Source organism: Aedes aegypti, chromosome 2 (genome assembly GCF_002204515.2).
Source record: "Aedes aegypti strain LVP_AGWG chromosome 2, AaegL5.0 Primary Assembly, whole genome shotgun sequence".
Taxonomy (NCBI): domain Eukaryota; kingdom Metazoa; phylum Arthropoda; class Insecta; order Diptera; family Culicidae; genus Aedes; species Aedes aegypti.
Window position 1 is genome coordinate 420,435,333 of NC_035108.1, and position 22,519 is coordinate 420,457,851.

The 22,519-nt window shown below is 40.8% G+C and overlaps 1 protein-coding gene across 13 annotated transcripts in view; it reads left to right on the forward strand.

Moving 5' to 3' along the window:
• LOC5568795 (potassium voltage-gated channel protein Shaw) overlaps window positions 1-22,519 on the forward strand; it is a 367,684-nt gene that overhangs the window by 133,417 nt on the left and 211,748 nt on the right. For all 13 annotated transcript variants that reach the window (XM_021847471.1, XM_021847458.1, XM_021847459.1 and 10 more), the window contains 3 exons: window positions 2,871-3,188; window positions 3,260-3,497; window positions 15,431-15,548. In XM_021847471.1, the coding sequence (XP_021703163.1) occupies window positions 3,286-3,497; window positions 15,431-15,548 (330 nt within the window). In that variant the 5' untranslated portion in view covers window positions 2,871-3,188; window positions 3,260-3,285. The remainder of the gene's footprint in view (window positions 1-2,870; window positions 3,189-3,259; window positions 3,498-15,430; window positions 15,549-22,519) is intronic.

Here is a 22,519-nt window from a genome sequence, read left to right on the forward strand (position 1 = left end):
TGTAAATAACTGTTGATTACGAAACATGATAGGGCATATTTTAATGTTTCTGTTCGGCTGTGAACCTAATTCATAAACGTCAGAAAGGTTATAAGCAGCGCTTGTAGATCTGGACGTCTTTACTCAAAAGAATTCAATGATTTCCGTGAAATTTCAAATTCGCTACACCAGGGTTCTATCCCGTTAGGCCAAATGTCGTTAGGCCGAATATCGTTAGGCCAAAAGGGTCATTAGGCCTAAAACCTGCATGCATTTTTAGATCTCACGGGTTGTAAGTTACCTGGAAGCTCACAATATCCATTGTGAAATATAACTAGAAAGAACAGCCTTTGTTTGAAAAAAAGCAAAAATACTTTTGAATGTGATAAATGGTCCAATGTAATTTTAGCCTAATGACCCTTTCGACCTAACGGCGTTCGGCCTAACGACATTCGAGCTAACGGCACTTGGTCTGTTGGTGGCTCCTGTTTACCGGAAATGTATGAACTCGCATCAATGTAAACCTTGTTGATTTATTTATTATTATAACCTCTTCAATATGGGGAAATTTAGCCCGAGGCTGGTTCATCCCGGACACACTGGTTCAATGCCCGAAAAGCTTGCGTTTTTTAGTTTTCGATGTCTAAGCTTGATTTTAGAGGGATGATGTCTTCTGAAGAGTTGAAGGGAAAAAATGGGTCATCCTAGAGCTTTATGTCGAGCATCATTTGTTACAAAGAATTTAGAATTTGGTATATTTCCAGAAATATTTGTAGAATTTACCTGCAATTCTTGGTAATTACATTAAATGTTATAAGTCACCAAAGAACTTCCGGAAAAATAGGCCTTAACATCTGCAAGATTCATCAACATAATAACTTCTAGTATGATAAGAAGTGCACTTCCAGTAGAGTTATACTATTTAGCTGGATGAATATTTCATCCTATCATTAAAACCATCAATATATCACTGATTACGCTTGTAGATCCTCTGGAGAACCTAGAACATCGGTACTCATTAGTAAAATATTCAGTTTACATTTATGAATGGTTCAGGGTCTCAACCATATTTAGAAACCTTCGAAAGATTCCTTATTACACTAGTAGATTGAAGCTTTTTGTACTCTAGGAAGTTTTTGGAGGAACTAGAACACCTACATATTCTACAACAACATACATCAAGTTACTAAAACGGGGATCCTGACGAAAAATAGTGGTTCGCGTAACATGCTGCAGAATAATGATTTTCACAGCACAAGTCTAACATTTATCCAACGAGGCTTGCCAATAATTATTATGTAATGAAATGATTCATTGCGCAACTCAGACTGTTGCGTAATGAAAAAGTGTTTTCAATATTCATAACGCAACTGATTTTGGTTTAGTTTTTATTATTCCTAGAAATTTTGCGTTTTAGTATGCTAAGCATATCATAGATGTATATGATTCTAAGCCTGTATCTTCCCAGCAAATGGGAAAAAAATAAAATTGCTGGCATTTCGGTAATTCTTGGCGGAATACCTTCATTTTGATTCGGAGATATTCCGGTGGGTCACTGGGTCAAGTCGGGAAAAATGACCCCAACTTCCTTTCAATCAACTTCTACCCAACTTAGTAGTACAAATTTGACTTCAACTTTGACAACGGACGTTATGAGAGAACTGAATTAGGCACAGACCAGCTTTGGACTGGGGAATTTTTCCGGTTATTTTAGCCGAATTGTCCCAGTGATCCACCGAAATAACTCCGAGCTGAAGGATATTTCCGAAAATTCTAATAATGGTCGGAAGACTGGACATCCAGACGATTCCAATCGAGCCAAAACTAAGGCAGTCCGTCAAGAATTACCGAAATGTCAGCAATATGAACATTTTCCCATTTGCTGGGCGGATACGGGTTAAGAACCATATAAATCTATAATATGTTTAGTATACGAAAACGCACAATTTCTAGGAACAATAAAAATAAATTACCTACAAGCAGCCTTGGAGAGGCAAAACCTTGTCTAACGAATCAAACTCCTTCGTTTTACGTACTGATTCAAATTATTATACCAAACTTAAGCTGTGTGATCTCAAATACGTGAAAATTCAATTTAACTAATATTGCGTTAAAGTATATGGAATTGAAAAGAAAAAAAAGTAAAAACAGGTTTGCGAGTATTATTTTTTTATAGGTTAAACAGTATTAATCAATTACAAACCAATAGACCTAATTAAATCACATTATAACCACTTTTTTCCATTCTTAATCAATATTTTCCGCTTGATAGATTCAGATCTATTTGAGCTTCTGTTAAAGCTTGTAGATCAAACGGTTTCAGGTTACGCTAGTAGATCAAACGAAGAATTCTTTAAGTTGTATTACTATATATTGATATTTGTGTACAATATGCCGAAGACAATCCTTTGATTCGATTATCGTATCAAATCAAATATCAATATTTTGCCATACGTATAACATCGTTTTATTCGTTCAATTGGGAATCAGATTTGTGAGTTATTGCGAGCAGCTTTAAAAGTGTGACATTCCATGGATCACATAGTCCATTGTGCCATATCATCCGGATGCATGTAGAGCCACGCCAACCAGTGGCTTTTTCTGAATGAAAGCATGCTGACAAGGGCCAGAGCCATGCGAAATATTTCCTTCCATGTCTTCCACGGCCAGAATGCCGACAGGAGAGACGAGAACCGCCATTTGGTCGGGGGTTGTGCATTGCTGTGGTGGGACCATGAGCCTCTAACTGGTTGTAGTGAAATGGGATTTTGCCAGAAGCCACCCGTAGCATAAGAAGTTTATCAGTGCACTTGACTGTGGCTTGGGATTTAATCTCTTTGCTTCGTCCAATTCCTTCCGTATTCTCCACGCCGCGACGGTTATACATACAGTTTGTGCAACATTGCAAATACGCCAGTTGGATCTCCGGAGCAGCGGCAGCAGTCAACAGAAAATGTAATATCTTACGATATAAGTGCAGAAGTGTGACAAAACCAGTGTAAATAGCTGGAAAATAACTTTTCTGGTGGAAGATTGGGTTCCAACTAGCAAAAAACTTTGCGCAATATCTTGATGGCAACCGGTCCAGGGATAGTGCTTGCGTTCTACACAATCAACATGGAACTGCAAATGACGGAAGGAAGCTGAGAGTTGTTGGTCTAATCCATACATCAAGTCGTAGATAGAATCCACTTCATTAATTAAACAAGGTAATCTTATTAGGAGCGTTTGGTAGCTACTTTGCGTTCAACAATATATCTCTTTCCATCCTAACACATAGAAACTGAACCCCATCAAGCCGTCAAGATGACTATGAACATCAACATGGACTCTGACCACCGGGTCGTACTGAACGTTGGCGGCATCCGCCACGAGACGTACAAAGCGACCCTGAAGAAGATCCCGGCCACTCGGTTGTCTCGGCTAACGGAGGCGCTGGGAAACTACGATCCGATCCTGAACGAGTATTTCTTCGATCGACATCCGGGCGTGTTCGCGCAGGTGCTAAACTATTACAGGTAGGTGCAAGCTTATTTCTTAGCAAAGTTTGTTTGGTACCATTTCGTCTCAAATTCCAAATAGACTCATACCTCTATTAAAATTTTATAGAAAATCATCCCAAGAAACCACTAGTCCGCTTATTCGCCATTTTGGTCTTATAGGGCTATTATACGGCTAATATAGGGCATCTCAGGTGTGTAATAGCACTATATTAACACACATAGCGAATAAAAGTATTATTTGGTTACTTGGAATGAGTACCAGATACCGTAGATACCGTAGAGGTGCAGCTACACAGCAAGGTCGAGGATCTTTTTGTAAAGGAATTTTTCTCGACTATCAAGAGAATAGAGTACCTTTGTACCTGTCGCACGATATACACATGCAAATGAGAAGCAGGCTCAATTCCAGTTGGGATGTAATACACCGATTCAAAACAAATTTTTGAGATTTTTTTTTTAAGTAAATTGCAGAAGCTTAGAAAAGTTGGAATTCTAATATATGTCTTTTAGGAAGTGAAAATTTATTTCTCTCATTTAAGATGCTCACATGGTATTCAGGGAAGTCAAGTCATAAATAAAAACAACGTTCTAGCTAATGCAGTAGACAAACCCGTTCATTGTTCTCGAAACGACTGCTACAACAGTGACAAAGCTCGTTAGCTAAACACGAGTAAAGCCAAATGCACATAGTATATACCCGAGCAATCGACGAAAAACACGTTCCCTTCCACAAACTGCTCTATATTCTTGCAGCAGCATTCCTAAAAACAGCGTAGAAAATTAAATTTCGCAACCATCCGCTTCAGAACCACTCCACGCTTACCACACTCCGCACTCCACGTGCATAGCGATACAGATCCTCTCGCTGGATTGTAAATTTGAAATCCACTGTCAAGGATCCAAATTACCCATTCATCAACGGCAGCGCATTTATGTTTGTACGGCGAACGAAAGAAGCGAACAACCATCACCATCAGCAAGTCCGCATGTGCGAGCGAGCGCATCGTGTGTGTTGGTTAAAGCGAAAACAGTTTCCACAAATTTCCAGCAAAATTTCCCAACCCTCCAGTGTTTCGGTACCGGAAGCGCATTGAATAACATTGGCCACTTTTTCTCGTTAGCAGAGACACAGTTGGGAAAAATGATGAAATTATTCCAATAATATATGCGTTAACATTACTCGCGGTAGTTTATTTTCATGAATTGCTTCTCAATGATTGTGTGTGTTTTAACCTTTCGGTCGTCGCGCGAATTTTTGTAACGCGAGTAGTCGCGCGTTGTACTTTGTACAACACCCTTGGTTTTGCGAATATCCTAGGAGTCTGACCACTTAGAAAGATGACGTCTTCAGCAAAGTTGTTCAGTAGCTCAAGGGTTATCATTATTTTAGCCAAGAAATTCGGGATTTTGCCACTAGGCGGCGCTAGTGAGCATGAAAATTTTGTTTCGCAGATCTCAGGATCCTGACCACTTAGGAAGATGGCGTCTTCGGCAAAGTTGCTGGGTAACTTATGGACTATCATTGTTCGAGCTAGTTGATTCAAAATTTTGCAACCAGGCGGCGCTAGTGAGCATAAAACATTTGTTTCGCAAATATCTCAGGAGTCTGATCACTTAGAAAAATGGCGTCTTCGGCAGAGTTGCTCGATAGCTCAAATTATTTGTTTGTTTAATCCTTTAAGTTCGAGATTTTGTAAAATAATGATAGTTCCAGAGCTTCTGAACAACTTTGCTGAAGGTGCCTGTCAAAAAAGTCAAGATCCTGCAGTATCCGCAAAACAAAAATTTTATGCTCACTAGCACCGCCTGGTGGCAAAATATCATATTTCTTGGCTCACACAATGATAGTCCTTGAGCTACTGAACTACTTTGCCGAAGACACTATCATTCTAAGTGGTCAGGCTCCTGAGATATCTACCAACAAAAATTTCATGCACACTAGCGCCGCCTAGTGGCAAAATTTTGAATCAACTAGCTCGAACAATGACAGTATTTAACTTACATAACAACTATGCCGAAGACGCCATCCTTGTAAATGATCAGGATCCTGAAGCATTTGCAAAACAAAAGTAAAACTTTCATGCCCACCTAGCGGTCAACTTCATACCATCAGATAGCGCTTCACCTCCAGAACAACTTTACTAAAGACCCCAAGTTTATATATTATCTGGATTTAGAGATATACCGCTTTGAAACTGTGGTTTACTCGCACCGTATATAGTGCGTTCATTATTATGTTGATTTTACCGCATAATAAAGGGTCATACTGTAAATAAAAACTGTCGAGTATTGTTCTTAAGAAGATTCTTGAGGAATACATTTTGGTTTGGTGTCGATAGATATCATTGTTGCAAGATGATAGCATATAAATCACAACTGTTGTACAAAGTACAACAGCGCGACAGCCCGAAGGTTAATTTTGTTTCCTGATGATTACAATATATATTTTCTATCTTTTTCATTGAATATTATTAGTAAAAATTGCGGTACATTTTCAGTTGATCTATTTTTTTTAAGGCACTCCGTGCTCGTGGCCACTACTATGCCGGAATCAGTTTATCTGTATCTTCCTTACCGATACAGTTCTATTTTTAGCTTATCTATATTTACATCTGCTTTCACTCTCTTCTGCTCTTTTGCTCTCACACCGAGCAGTTAGGAGAGTGTTCTACTGTTGGTCAAATCGATTTCCATAAGCCATAGTCCATTGCTCTTGCGGTGGTTCGTTTTGCCGTGTTCCTGAGTCGTTTGAGGTTAGCTGCCTGCGAGGTGGGTCATTTTGTCTCAGTAACCATCTGATACTGATGGAGGATGGATGTGCTCCCCAAAGCATGGTCCTCCGTGCGGCGTCTTCTGGTGGCTGGACGGGTTATTTTTTTGGAGGAGCTGGGAATTGAATCCACGACCTTCCGCTTATGAAGCGAAAGCGTAACCTCAAGGCTACGGGGGGGTCCGTAATTTTTAGTTGATCTAGAGTTCAACAAATCCCATTCTATCCATAACTGTATGATAACGAATTATTACTAAATGAAATGAAATATTCTTGAACAATATTTGAAAAATTAATAACAAGTTTATAATCAATCGTTGGGCTCTTCAGTGGAATATCTGTGAATAAATAAAAACCGAATTACTATAGCATTTAACTCTACTATACTTTGTATCTTTTGACAGATAAGCGATTTTCGACCTCAACTGTAAGGTCGTCTTCATTGTTGTGCAATAGACTCGACTTGAAGAAATCTGTATTCAAAAAGTATATACTTAAAGAAGGTATAGAGTTATAATTCCGTCTTCTCTTTTTTAGAAATTTCAAATTTAAGAGCTGTTTTTTACTCGTTTATTTGCTCAGGCGCCGTAGGCCATAACAGAACTGAAATCTTTTTTTTTTTTTCATTCTTTACATTTTAAAATTTGTACTTATTTAAAAACCTTTGTTATTTTGGGGAAGTTTTAAGGTAAGGGAATACATTTGTAGTAGGAAAGGAAAGGGTTTTTCGGGATTTCTTAAGCTACTTAGACTACTAAGCAGATGAAGCATGAAGGGACAGGATGTCCAGATCTGTAATGAAACTAAACAGAAACGGTTTGTGGGAGACACTACGAGAAGAGGACAATTTGAAAGGAAAAAGAAAGACAGGGAACGAACGACAATCAAACTTGGATATGGATACGCTTCAAAAACAGATAGATTAAATTCATATATTCTAAATTAAGGCCCACCAACACTTCCCTGAGAGGTTTCTGCTGTTTTCCTTGGATCCGGAGAGTTTCAGTCAGTTCAGATCTGATGCCACGATGCTCACTGCATCCCCATACGACATGTTCGATATCCTGGTAAGTCACGCCGCAAGTACAGAGATTGCATTCGGAGAGACCAAGACGGTGGGTATGCGCATTAAACGAATAGTGTTTGGACATAAGCCGACACATGACACGAATGAAATCACGGCTCATGCCCGACCCCTTAAACCATGTTTTTTTCGACACCTGCGGAAATAAGGAATGCAGCCATATCTACCCATTTCTCCGTATCTCCATTTCTGTTGCCAGCTGATCAAGGTCTCCTTACAGGCCAATGCAAAAAATTCATCAAAGGCGATTTGATGCTCGTAAACATTGCCTTCTTTAGCGCCTACCTTAGCCAGAGAGTCCGCTTTCTCATTGCCCAAAATGGAGCAATAGGAAGGGACCCAAGCTAGGGCAATAGTGTAAGAACGATTTGACACAGCACTCAATGCTTGGCGTATTCCATTCAGAAAGTACACTGAGTGCTTCACCAGCTTCATTGACCGAACAGCCTTCAGAGAGCTTAGACTGTCGGAAAAAAGGAAGAAGTACTCGGGTGGGAGAGAACTGATGTACTCTAAGGCGTAATGTATAGCTGCTAGATCAGCAACATATACAGAACATTTTAACGTAATTGTTCTTGCTCAACACAAACAGCAGCTTATGCGCCACTTCCTCAACCGAGGAAGACTGCTGATGCTGTTATGGTCCCGGCTTTGAGACCCTCTACTCGGGCGAGTTAGTTAAATGGCTCAAACACTACGACAAATCTTAAACCCATTCGCTGACCCAACTTACCTGATAATTCCCTCCCGGTAAACCAAGAAAACTTTTCAATCTACTTTCCCAATTCACCAATTCAATTAATTATTAAAATTATAAAAAGATCACTCCAATAAGGATTTCAACCAATGCAAAAAAACGTTAGCGAAGTGCCTTATGTTGGGAACTTTGCACAAGATAGTTTCAAATTCATTTATTGGTCCAATTATGTTCGTGCACATCGATCTACTAAACGCTACCCTAACTTCTCTTAATATAGGTTCTTCTTTTTAAGTACTTGCCGGCACCGGTGGTTCAACGACGCGTTGATCGGGGCCCCGACAGAGTTCAACTATCCTTCATTCACTTCGCATGCGGGATTCACTCCTACCTTACAATGGTTCACCACGTGGTTAGGCGTTGGTTTGCAGTCGTCGATTCGCAGCTCACTCGGCACCACTTCACTCGCAGATAAGTTAGCCGCTTTGCCTCAGACGGGTTAGGCAATGAACCATTCGAAAACGTGATGGAATTCGACCAGTCGATGCGTTCGAGCAGTATTGCTGGATTAGTCGTTTAATGCCCGAATTTACTTGCAAATACTACAGAGGAACAGTCGAAGTTTAGAAAGTTGTCACGATTGGTGATAACCGAAGATGGGCTGAACTTCAGCGTCATGTACCAGTAGTACACACTCTTGAAAAGAGTTTGAGGGTTATGTTCAAGCAGCTTTTCGTAGTTTTCAATAATCAATCGATTGGATTCTCACAACGGATGAGAAACCTGAGTGTGAACTCCGCGAAACGATCTGTCAGGGACTGTACTCCTGCAAGTACCTCTAAACTCATTGTGTGAGTCGAGTTCATGCAGTCTAGCGCGATGCGAAGACAACGGTACTGAATCCGTTGTATCTTCAGCATATGTGTTTTCGCCGCGGATTGAAAACAAAAGCTACCGTACTCTGAGACCGACAAGATGGTTATTTGGTACAGCTTGATCAGATCTTCCGGATGGGCTCTCCACCATGTTCAGGTTATAGTTCGCATGAAGTTGATTCGTTTTTGGCATTTCTGTGTCAGATACACAATGTGTTTCCCCCAGGTGCATTTGGCGTCGAACCAGACCCCAAGATATTTAGAAGATAAGCTATGAGTGAATGTCTTACCCATGAATGTAAGAGGAAACTTGGCAGGTTTGTGTTTCTTTGAAAATACAACCATCTCAGTTTTCTCCACAGAGAATTTGATACCCAGCTTTAAGGCCCAAGTAGACAAATTGTCCAGAGTATCTTGTAAGGGTCCTTGAAGTTCGGCTGCTGTTGGTCCTGTGACAGAAACAACACATTCGTCTGCAAGCTTAATGAGCAATTTTCCATGAGACAGTCATCGATGTCTCTCACGTAAAAGTTATAAAGCAGGGGACTCAGACATGATCCCTTGGGGAGACCCATGTAGCTTATTCGTGAAACTGTCAAGTTCTTCTTCTTCTTTCTGGCGTTACGTCCCCACTGGGACAGAGCCTGCTCCTCAGCTTAGTGTTCTTATGAGCACTTCCACAGTTATTCACTGAGAGCTTACTATGCCAATGACCATTTTTGCATGTGTATATCGTGTGGCAGGTACGAAGATACTCTATGCCCTGGAAAGTCGAGAAAATTTCCAACCCGAAAAGATCCTCGATCGGTGGGATTCGAACCCACGACCCTCAGCTTGGTCTTGCTGAATAGCTGCGCGTTTACCGCTACGGCTATCTGGGCCCGAAAATAAAACTGTCAAGTTGCCACGAGTAAAACTCATATGCTTCTTGGACAACAAATTTTACTAAAAAATGTTCAAAATTGATGAAAGGCCACTTGCTTGGAGTTTGTCTGAAAGGACATCAACGCAAACTGAGTCAAATGCACCCTTAACATCCAAAAACACTGAACCAATCTGCTCCTTTTGGGCAAAGGCAAGTTGAATTTCTGAAGAAAGCAGCGCAAGACAGTCGTTTGTTCCTTTGGCTCTGCGAAGGCCAAACTGTGTATCTGACAGCATGCCATTCGATTCAACCCATTTATCCAGTCGAAAGAAAATCATCTTCTCTAACAACTTGCGAATACACGTCAACATCGCAATTGGACGGTACGAATTATAATTCGACGCGGGTTTCCTGGGTTTTTGAATAGCTATTACTCTCATTTGTTGTGTTATAAGAAGATGATGGTTGAGGTTCAAAACTAAATGAATTAGTTTTTGATGAAATATTATGTGTTCTTTTTCTTTTAATGGGAGGATTGTAAGTGAAATTGTGTTGTTTCCCAAAATCATTATCATCATTATCAGGTAAAATTTCATAAGTATTTGAAGAATCAATATTGTCTGATGATTTCATAATATCTGCATATGATAAGAGATTTTTGTTTTTAATTTTTTTATTAAATTTGGATTGGTTTTCAATATGAACTGGACATTGTTCAAAAGAAATATGTTTTTTTTTCTACAATGAACGCAAACACCATACCTTAGCCAGAGAGTCCGTTTTCTCATTACCCGAAATGGAGCAATAGGAAGGGACCCAAGCTAGGCGATTTGACAAAGCACTCAAGACACACCACTGGATTTTTGAATGGCTATTACTCTCACCTGCCTCCAGTCATCCTGAACAATGTTACACTCCAGAAAGTGATTAAATAAGTTCAATAGGCGCCTCTTTGCGACGTCAGGGAGGCCCTTAAGCCAATTGAACTTGATTCGATCCATTCCTGGAGCCGAATTGTTACATGAAAAGAAAGCAAGTGAGAATTCTACCATAGAAAATGATCTATCAATGGCGTCCCTATCCACCGGATTATCTCGTCACACGCGATCAACAGGAACGGAATCCGGACAAACTTTCTTAGCGAAATCGATAATCCACCGAGGAGAGCTCTCTCGATCTTCATTAACCGACGATGTATCACGCATTCTTCTTCCCACGGTCCAAAGCGTTCTCAACGAGGTCTCACGTGATAATCCTTCCATAAAATGACGCCAATAACCGCTTTTCTTCGCTTTGACCAAGCTTTTAAACTTGCGTTTAAGGGCAGAATAGCGCTCATAGTTGTCAATTGAACCAAAGTCTTTAAATGCGGTGGATTTCTCGCGATAGAGTACCTTCACGGTGTCTTTGTGGAGTGACTTTATTACGAAAAAAAGGTTAGTCTGAAATTTCGAACTAAAAACAATCAGACTTTGCTCTTTCATTTGCGACCAAAATCATAAAAATCGGTCGGGGGGTCCAGAACTTTTTTTTAAATTTTTTGTGAAGTATTTATGGATATGTGTTTCTTTACCGATGCACATTGCGTTGAACATATGGAGATACGGGACAAACTGCAAGATCAAACCATCTGAACACCTTGGCATATAAGGTAAAGTTGTTCTTGGTCAAAAGATCTGTAATAAGCATAAATGACATATGACATATGATATACGCATAATCGCAAAAAACCTTGAAAATCGTACTTAAATTGGTCATTATTAGAAGTTATTAGGAAATATTTCTCGCAAAACTTATGACCTCATTCTAAGGTGAAGATGCATCGAAGTCAAACCTCGAATTTTCAAGAGCACAAATCTAGAGAATCTGACAACCTTTTGCGTTGAACATTTGATTGATTGGTCATCACCAGCGAGTGACAAGTGAGTTACCGGTTGTCTGCTTCTCTAGACTTGTGCTTTTGAAAATTCGAGATTTGGCTTCTATATATCTTCACCCTAAAAACCATTGGTAACCGAGTGTGTAGCTCATTGTTATTAAGCTGATAAACGGAAAAATAAAAACTACCATTGCTGGGAGACAGAGGAGGGTCTGCTCTTCATCGTAACATTGTGAAATAAAGTGTAAATGCATTCGTTTGCTCAGTAATAACAAGCTACACACCAATAGCTTTTAGGACGAGATCATAAATTATGCGAGATTTTTTTTTTACTCGTAGATACAAAAGTGACTTATCTGCCTTTCAAACAACACAATTTCATCTACATATTCCAATTGACTAGAAGAGGGCTTCGCACGTGATAAACCTTGTAATAAGGCATGTAACATACTTGCCCCATGGTACTGAAAAATACACTATTTTGGATGGTATTTGAGAAGCTTCAAAGCTTATATTTTTTATGTTATTTTCTTAATGGCACAGTGCTTATGAAAAGATAAGAAACTAACATCATGAGGCTAAAATGGGTTTGGGATTTTGTACATGTTTGCAGGGCTATAATCCCATATTATGCTAAATAATAGCAAATTAACTCATGAATATCTCTTCTGCTATCCGTCGGATTGAATTTCTCTCTTCAGAAAATTTCTTTATTATGGTTTGAAGAATGAGTTTTTACAATGCGATAATACGTTTGTACTTACATTACAGTACAAGCGTATTTGGAACATATCTCAAAATTTCTTCATAGTAATTTCCATATAAACCTACTTTGTCTTTGGGCCACCTTTAAATCACCAACTAGAAAGCTGAAAATTTCACAGAACACTATTTTTATAGTAAGGATGGTGAGGAACATATGAGAGAATGGATTCTCAAACACTTTCAAATTTTGGACCGCCCTTATGTCCATAAACCCATAAATACGCAAATACAAACATATGTGCAAGTCTCTCGAAATAATAAAAAAAAACTCTAGACCCCCGACCAATTTTTTTGGCTTTCGCAGCAAATGAGCGAGAAATCTAGACCTCATTGTGGCGAAGGTTCAGACTTACCTATTTTCTTGTAATAAACTTGTTCTACGAAACAAACCGAGAGACAATGACAACAATGATCATTCTTAACTGTAACTCAAGCCATTTTCGTAAATTATCGATTATTTTTCAGATTTTCAATCCAAGTGTAATTTGTGCTTTAATCAAACGATCAACATGATTGGTAATACCATCTCCAAATGTTATTTTCTGATGATGTTCTCTCTTTACATTTCCATTCGAAGCTAGCTCATCACTTCTAAGAAACTAGCAAAGAGTTATAAATAAACTCGAATTTGTATAAATGAATCAGTCGGATATTTTCAAGCTTTCATTTGAGCCAAAATTTGCTGGTGTAAGATTAGTTTGGCAAACGTTCCACCTACTTATCGAGTAAGAGCCAAAAAAGTTGGACAGACCTGCCTTAGAACTTTTCGGTATCCGGTTGAAGCAAAACTGATGATGGAAATATTTACAGCTACAATGCTAATAACTATTATAACATTTTGACTCGAGAGAACACCATAATATGAAATTATTTTAGCATGTCTCACTGCAAATGAAAAATTTATCTTACAATTATGAAGAACAGCTTTTAATTTAGATAAGGAAGAAAATCAGATAGAAAAAATAACAGCTATAATAACATTATTTAATGAAACGGCAAATGAACAGTATATTTATCAATTGAAGGAGATATATATGCATTTCGAAACTATTGAAGTAGTTCATGGAGAAATCTTTCAAATATGTCTTGAAGGACTTCTTGAATAATTTTATAACTGAAATAATTTGTCGAAGAATAGTTGAAGTTGTCATAGGTGAATTCTGGGAGAATGTATGTTGAGGAATCCTCAAAATATTTGTTGGAGAGTCTACTGGGGAATATTCGGAATATGTGTTGAAGGGTTGCTGAGAGGCTCAATAGAAATCGAAAGGGAAACAGTAAGAAACTGTAGGGTGAAGTGTAACGAAATCAATTGAATTTAACGTAGAAAAAAAAATCTTTCATTGCAATTATATAAGAAATGAACTATTCTGAAAAAAATGTGTTATTATCATGATTAGGTTTATTATGGAAATTTTCTGTCCGTGTTTGAGGCATCTTCATGTAAAAAAAAACGAGATATGCGTGTTTGAATAACGGCTGTGTGCTCCTGGTACATTCTAGCATAAAAATTCAAATAAAATTATCACATTTTTGCAATGGAAAGTCAGTCAAAGAGGCTATTTCGAAGCTTCTGCAATTCTCTTTAGAGGTCGACCAAAAACCACGTGATCATTAATGGGGGACAGGGGGAGGTCTGGCCAATGACCACTGTCCACACAAATTTTAAAATATTTGTATGGTCAGATGACCACTCCGTCGTGGTCGTGGGTCGTGGGGATGCTGGAATCCCAAAAATATAATCACGTAGTTAATGGACAGCCCATTACCACCATCTACACATCCTCTGCTTCACATTCGATCACGTCACTAGGAAATCCTATAAACACAATTAGTATAATACCATATTTGATCGAAGTGGGCTTCGTAGCCGTGCGGTTAGCGGCGTCAGTCGTTTAGGCGTATTGCGCTACGGAGTGTGGGTTCGATTCCCGCCCCAGTCGGAGAAAACTTTTCGTCAAACGAAAAATTCTTCACTGGTCCACTGGTCGTTCCATGTGTCCGTTGTCTAATGTTAGTAATGTTCAGTCTGTGCAGCCTTTGGCTGAAGACGGTGTAAATTGTCTTTTTATAAATTGTCTTTTATTATAAATTCATGTAGAAACGCTTGTCCTTGTCATCATATTGAAATAGATAACTATTAGTGCTAGCGAAACAAAACGGCATGCCAATTGGTATTGACGGAAACGCAACTAGAACGCAGATTAATGATTATCATTCCATGTCGTTAACAGCGCGAATTAATATATGTATACGCATTAAAATCACCTTCCACAGGAAATCATTGATTTGCAAAAAAACAAACGCTTCCTCATAATCTTACTGTAAAACATAATTTTTAATTATCGTTTTTTTTTGTCGTTACGTCCCAACTGAAAGAGAGCCTGTTCTTTATTTTACCAGAGCATGCTCTATGTCTATAGTGTTCTTTTTAGATTCTACCCCATTACCCCGAATGCCATTTTCCCGATTGCCATCACCCCGAATTCCATTACCCCGAGTGTACCATTACCCCGAATTCCATCACCCCGAATGCTATTTCCCCGAATTTACAATTATCTTGACATGATGATATTGATGACATTTCCCCACGATATTGGAATTCGGGGTATTGTCATTCGGGGTGATGGGTCGTTCGGGGGTTTGGAATTCGGGGTAATGGGGTTCGGGTTAATGGCATTCGGGGTAATGGGATTCGGGGTAATGGGGTAGAATCTTCTTTTTAGCACTTCCATAGTTATTATTTGAGAGGTTTCTTTGCCAACTCATAATTCTTGCATATGTATATGATGTCGCAGGCACAACGACACCCTATGCCCAGTGCCGTGGGTCTTACCGACTAGCTGCTAGTTTACTGCTACGGCATCTTGGCACCAATTTCCAATTTTCTTTTTGAAATAAATTGTGTGGAAAATCTGAAGAACTTTGTATTTCTTTGTGTAAGATGCGCAAGCGTGATGTTACAAACATTTTAATACAAACTATTAACAAGTGTAATAATATTTTTTTCCAGAACGGGTAAACTGCACTATCCAACCGATGTTTGCGGACCACTGTTCGAAGAAGAGCTTGAATTTTGGGGACTTGATTCCAACCAAGTGGAACCATGTTGCTGGATGACATATACACAGGTAAGTGAGATGTTTATGAGTGAAGGTGGAGCACCATCATGGAGCACTTTACATATTCTAAAATAATCTAAGAAGAGCTAAAGCTACCTTTTCCATTTGAAGAATTTTCATTACGTCCATTGCTAGTTGTAGTTGTATTTCTCCCGTCGACTTTAAACAAGCACTCATGTAAATATTGTTCCAAAATATTTTACTCTCTCCCGTACTCTGATCCAATAAACTGGGAATTCAATCCTCTGTAGGTCAAGTAGGAGAGATTAATTTCATCTGCCCCAGTCTATCAGTTTCCTTGTGTGCTAGTAATGGGAGCAGGCAAAAGAGGGTGGAATCCGTATAGTGCCACTTCATATTGCCAAACCAAATATTGATGTTAGGACAACGATATAGTCTCAGATCTACTCTATACCGAGAATACGTTTCAGCTTCCTCTTTAAAGATTGGCTCCTTGCAATAACATTTTGACATCTCGAAGGTCTGATATACGCCACTACTGGCAAAATTGGTTTGTGCTCGAACTTCTTCGATATCTCATACACTCGGCATCAACATTCCAATAATCGCATTATACTGGTAAGAAATGGAATCGAGAGCACCCGAATGAGGTTACAGTTGTTTAAACTCCCTACACTCTCTAAACAGTCATAAATTGGTCGTTCCAATTCGCTCCACGGATAATCAGTGTTTGCCCAGGCAGTTAGAAAACCGATGACACACGTTCGATTGGGAGAATTAGAGCGCTACGGATAGAGTGAAAAGTGTTTACTAAATGTTTACACAAACTCGGGATCTATCTCTCGTCGCCGTTGGGCTTAATCGAGTGGGATGGAAAGTGCTGATGACTGGTGGATGCACTGGTAGTTGCGCTGCTTTGGGAAAAACAATATGTACAAAAATACGAACTTCCACTCTGACAGGGCGCTAATGAGACATTGTGATTCAAAGCACTGAATCTCACGTAAAAATACGTCGTGAATAAGTAAATATAGTACGTAAGTACGTAAACGGAATCATCACGCAAATTGAATTTATGTTACGTAGACTTAAAACTATTTGAATCATATTCCTATCACTCCAAAATTCACTAGAGTAAATCAGTTCGGAGCATTGCTGTAGTTCGTCAAATTGCGCGCATCGTTACAAGTACAGCAATAGACATTCCTCTGTCATCACTGCCATTTGTTTCCCCATCAGAAAGTTAACTCTCTTTCGTACGGCAATTGAAATCTACGGCAGAATGTGTTTAGACTCAACGTCAGAGTGCACAATGGAATCTCGACAAAACGATTACTCAATCGATGACTGACCGACCATCCTTCTACAGATTGGTGATGTGGGGGGCAAATCACCATTAGTCATTTGTTGCTGGTGCGGTGAGCATCCACAGTCACAGCCAGACTGCCAGTCAGTCATAACCGGAACGAGTCCTTCAAAATGATAACGATCTCCGATATCTTCTTCTTCCTGGCGTAACGTCCCAACAGAGCCTGCTTCTCAACATAGTGGTTTTATGAGCACTTCCAGATTAATTAACTGACAGCTTTGTCGTGCGGTAGGTACGATGATACTCCATGCCCTAGGAAGTCAAAAATCCGGTAGGATTCGAACCCACGACCCTCATCTTGCTATTTCCGATGAGCTGCACGTTTACCGCTACGGCCATCTGGGTCCCGATATGCTGATGGAGGCAATGGACGGACACGCCAAGATGTAGGTAGAGCCAACGGCGAGCTAGAGAAACGACTTCCTTCCATCAATCTTTCCGCTTGTCGAGTGCAAATCAAACAACATCATCGATTGCGTCATCGAGCCCGAGGTTGCCCTTTCTAGCTTGCTCGTTGTTGGCGCTGTGTTTCGCAATATGAACAGTTTTGGTGGACCGGTGGAATGGGTTTGTTTACAGCTTGATCCCGGGACCGTGTACTACAGTGATTCCTCCATCTGGGATGTTGATGGCTACGAGTATGTTAACATAACTGTGACTCAAAATGCTCCATTATTATATGAAAAAAAAATCAAACCGTAAAAATCTTTAGAACACTCCTAAAATTTATTCATTCGAACCCCCAGAAGCTACTGTGAAAAACGACGTTATGACAAAACGCCGGTCCCCCAAGAAATTTTGGAATATCTCTGGAACCAGATGACCATTTATCAATATCGACACAGATTCTTAAGGTGAAGATGAATCGAAGCCAAACCTCAAATTTTCAAGAGCACAAATCTGGAGATCCAAACATCCGTTTAAGCTGAAAACTTAATTATAAGAAGATTTTTGAGGGCTTGTGAAAAAATGGTAGAGGGGTTGATGGAGACGCATGGTAGCTAATCATTTGACTACAAGAATCAAAATGCTTAAGGGACGATACAAATATGACGTCCATCATTATTTATGATGGACGTCATTTTTGGATGACCCCTAAATCCAATTCGATACTGATGTCCACCAAATCACGCTAAAGAAACCCGCTCAGAAATACACCGTTTACTCGGAAAACCTTCTGTCTTCCTAGAGAGGATGCAATCGAAATGTGTACAGAGATTTCCTCTCTTACACCCAGTCTATTGAAATCGTAGCATGTGCCATGAGGAGAACATCCCTTCTTGAGACGCGGCAAATCAATTTAACTGCGACGAAGATAGATATGAAAACACGAGTATCTGTTATTTATTATTGCTGAAAAATGCAATATATTTTCTATGGTAGGAAAAACTTGTGGGTAAAGTAAACAAAAGTAGAAAAAAATCAACTGTTGAACGGGCAGAGGTAGGCAGCCAGATTCCGTAGTCGTTCAGTCTGTAGAGTTTGGAATTGAAGTGCATTGGGTGATTCAGTTTCAGTCAGAAAAACTTTTCGGGAGCAATATTTTTCAACTATTTCCGCAAAGTATGGCTAGCTTGTTCTCTGCTTCAAAGAAAGGAAATATCTATAGAAATTTTAACGTGTCTTGTTAGCTAGAGAAAGCACATTTTCGAGTTGCTAAAAATTACAAGTAAGTTGCATTAACTGATATTAACCAGTTGTTTGCATACTATTTATGGCTGTTCAGGCTCGTTAGGTTTTAATGATCAATAATCACTTTCTTTCTTTCTTTCAATCTGCCTATGAGAACGAGTAATGGCGCTTAAAGCAAAGCAAATAACAAGTATACAAGTTTAAGAAATGTATTATGATTCCAGCCTTGGGCTGTAAATCTAGTTAATAAAGATAATAATTATAATAGTCAATTATGATTCAAGCAATTCTAGATTGCTGATTAACTATGAGTCGATGTTGATCTTAGTTTTTTTCAATCAAAGGAAAGGTTTTAATTTCAAAAAGTTTGTATTAAACTCTGTATTCACGTTTTATTAAACATTAAAAAATAATTACTGCACTTAAAACCCGAAAGATGCGATTACTTCCAAAGCCATGACTATTGCAAAGTATTTATTAATTGTAAAAGTTTCGTAAATAGTGAACTACAAACTAGCATTATACCACTTACCTCTAAACACATACCTCATTGTATTCCACACAAACACTCGTTAGCGAACTCAGAGAATATGTACCCTCAACCTTCAACAATACAGCACTCTATAGTCAGTCGAATAAATCATTTCAAATAGAACGCACGTGTTCTGTCTTTCTCGCGTCGTGTCGGTCGGTCATTCCGAATTTGCCCAAGTGCCAAGTTTAGTGTCCCGTTTTTTCGCTACTGTTTCACCGTCATTTTTTCTCCCTAAAGCTGCTCCGTTGTGATCATATCACAAGCCGTGATCTGAGCCAATCGCCGCGAGTGATCGTTTAATCGCAAACATTTTATGGTGCCGAAACCCGGGAACGTGCGTTGCATTGTGTCGCCATTGTTCGATGTTCCAGTTGACCGCCATTGTTGTACGGGTCGCGTTCAGCACGTGTTTCCCGTTATAGTGTAGTGCAGTGTTTCGTTCCCGTGGAAGAATACTGGCCAAGCCGGCACAACTCTCCCGTTGGCTCCAGCAGCACCGGAGGAAAGCAGCTCATCGTAGGTGTACCCTTCCCAGCCACAGCAGTCAGCAACAGATAAATCGGTGAGGTAGAGTATACCCCCGATACCAGGTACGTGCCCATTCTGGTGGTGGTGATCGATTTTTAATTATGCCAGCGCCAAAGCTGAAGCTCCTACTCCGTCGTCGATCGAACATTTTGGGATCGGCGACGCTCATCAGCGATTTCAATAGAGCGTACGAGCCCGCTCATCAGGACCAAGTAGCCACACAGCTTGCGTTTCTCGATGAGTTGTGGCGTGATTTCCTTTCCACCCAAGAGGAAATCGAGATGTTGGAGGAAAGTGAAGAGCATTTCTCCACAGAGCGTCGAGATTTCCAACTGTCGTACCTCCAGTTGAAGGGGTCGTTACAGAACAAACTTCCCGTATCCCCTCCTGAACAACCTCGCGCACCGTCCTCGGTATGCGCTCAGCCAATGACCAACGTTCGGCTGCCGGAAATCAAGATTCCGTGTTCGGAGGAAAAATTGATGATTGGGTGCAATTTCGCGATCTTTTCGTCTCGTTGATTCACTCTAATCAACAATTGACGGCAGTGCAAAAGATGCACTATTTGCGAGCATCATTGACGGACGAGGCAGCTCGCATCATTTCCGCCCTTGATATTTCCGCCAATGATTACGAAGTTGCGAGGAATCTTCTGAAGGATCGGTACGAAAACCCGAACTTCCTTATCAAGCGACACATGTCGGCTCTATTGGCGATAAACCCGTTGAAAAAAGAGTCCGCTGCAGGACTGTCGGAGCTGGCCGACAGCTTCGATCGCCATGTTCAGTTGCTAAGCAAACTTGAAACAGAGGAGGAACACTGGAACTCATTTCTTGTTGAGCGATTGAGCAGTTGCCTAGACTCTGGCTCACTGCGAGAGTGGGAAACCCATTTGGTTGATGACGAGCGCCCCACGTACAAGAAACTTCTCGAGTTCATCCACAAAAGATCGCGAATTATCAAAACACTAACGCTCTCCCACCCTAACAATACCCAATCAGACTCGAAATCAACCAAGCCACGCTTCACGTCCCATGTCGCTTCTGAGAACGTGAAAAGATGCCCTCACTGCAAGCAAGCGCATCTTCTGTTTCAGTGCAGTGATTTCCAAGCTCTCGTTCCCCAGCAACGATTCGAATTCGTTAAGAAGCACGGGCTTTGTCTAAACTGCTTGAAGGGTACACACCTGGCGAAGGATTGCTCCAGCGGTTCCTGCAAGCAATGCTCCAAGAAGCATCATTCACTTCTGCACTTGCCGCCGATTTCATCTGCTCCGGCTCCTAGTGCATCCGCAGCAGTTCCCAACCAACCCGCACCAGCTGTAGTTGGTCAATCCGCTGAACCAATCGGGTCGCCCTCGTACCAAATGTCGCAACGCGAAATAAGCTTCGCCGTACGTCAACCGTCTTCCGGTGCCACACCACTCGCGACGTCGTCGTTCCGAACGTTTCCGCACTCGTATTCCGTCGTATCGCCCCCTCCACTCCGTCGGTCGAATCTCTCGTCGAATTAAACTCGCCTCCCTCCACCTCCTGTCAAAGTGCTGAAGTGACTCGTAATTATCGCCAGAACACGGTTGTGCTTTCGACCGCTGTTATCAAAGTGAAAGATGCTGACAATAACTATCATTTCGCTAGAGCTCTGTTGGACAGTGGTTCCCAACCTAGCTTCATCAGTGAGTCGCTCTGCCAGAAACTCCGGTTGAAGCGTGTCAAGCTCAACTCACCCGTCAGTGGAATTGGCCAGTCCACCGTAAACGTCCACTTCGGTGTAACAGTTTCGCTCGCTTCACGCTTCGGAGATCACCACTTTTCTCTGGACTGCCTGGTACTTCCAAAACTAACAGTATCGCTACCCAGCCATCACATCGACGTTTTTCGTTGGCAAATTCCTCGTAATCTTCCAATGGCGGATCCCCAGTTCAACATTAGCCAGAAGATTGATATCATTATCGGTGCTGAACTGTTCTTCACATTGCTAGAACATCAGCAAATTTCGCTCGCAGCTGGATACCCGCTACTACAGAAGACCGTGCTAGGATACATCGTATGCGGAAAAAAACCAGATCCAACCCATGATCCGCCGGCAGTCCAGACAAGTCACATCTGCACAGATGACCTCCTCGACAAGCAACTTGAAAGATTCTGGGAAATCGACAACTTCGACGTCGGCAGAAGCTACACTCCCGACAAGCAACGCTGTGAAGATCTATTCCAACAAACCGTTGATCGAGATTCAAGTGGAAGGTATATCGTTCGTTTACCTCTGAGAGAGGAGATGCTGCCAATGCTAGGCGATTCCTACCAGCTAGCATTCCGTCGTCTCCAATCCATGGAGAAGAAGTTCGCTGTCGATGAAGCTCTTCGTATCGCCTACCACCAGTTCTTGGAGGAATGCGAAAGCTTGGGTCACATGGAGGAGGTGAGTCCGCGCGCGTCGCGTAGTCCGCAGTTTTTCCTACCCCACCATGCCATCCACCGTCCCGAGAGTTCAACTACGAAAACTCGAGTCGTGTTTGATGGATCATGTCGAAGCGCTTCAAGCTTATCGCTTAATGAAGTTTTGTTCGTTGGACCAACAGTACAGCCAGCTCTGTACTCTACGGTCATTAACATCCGGTTACCTCAGTACGTCGTCACCGCAGACACCGAGAAAATGTTTCGACAAATCTGGGTACACCCAGATGACCGGAAGTATCAACAGATATTGTTCCGGAAAGATCCATCAAAACCAGTTCGCATCAGTTCGAAAACCGTCACATACGGACTCGCTAGCTCGCCTTATCACGCTACTCGTGTACTCAACCAGTTGGTCATTGACGAAGGAGAACGCTATCCGTTGGCGGTTCCTGTCATTAAGAACATACGTAGATGATGTCCTCACCGGCGACGACGATGAAGTCAAGGTCGCCGAAACGTGTCGGCAGTTAATTGAGATGTTGCACCAAGCCGGCTT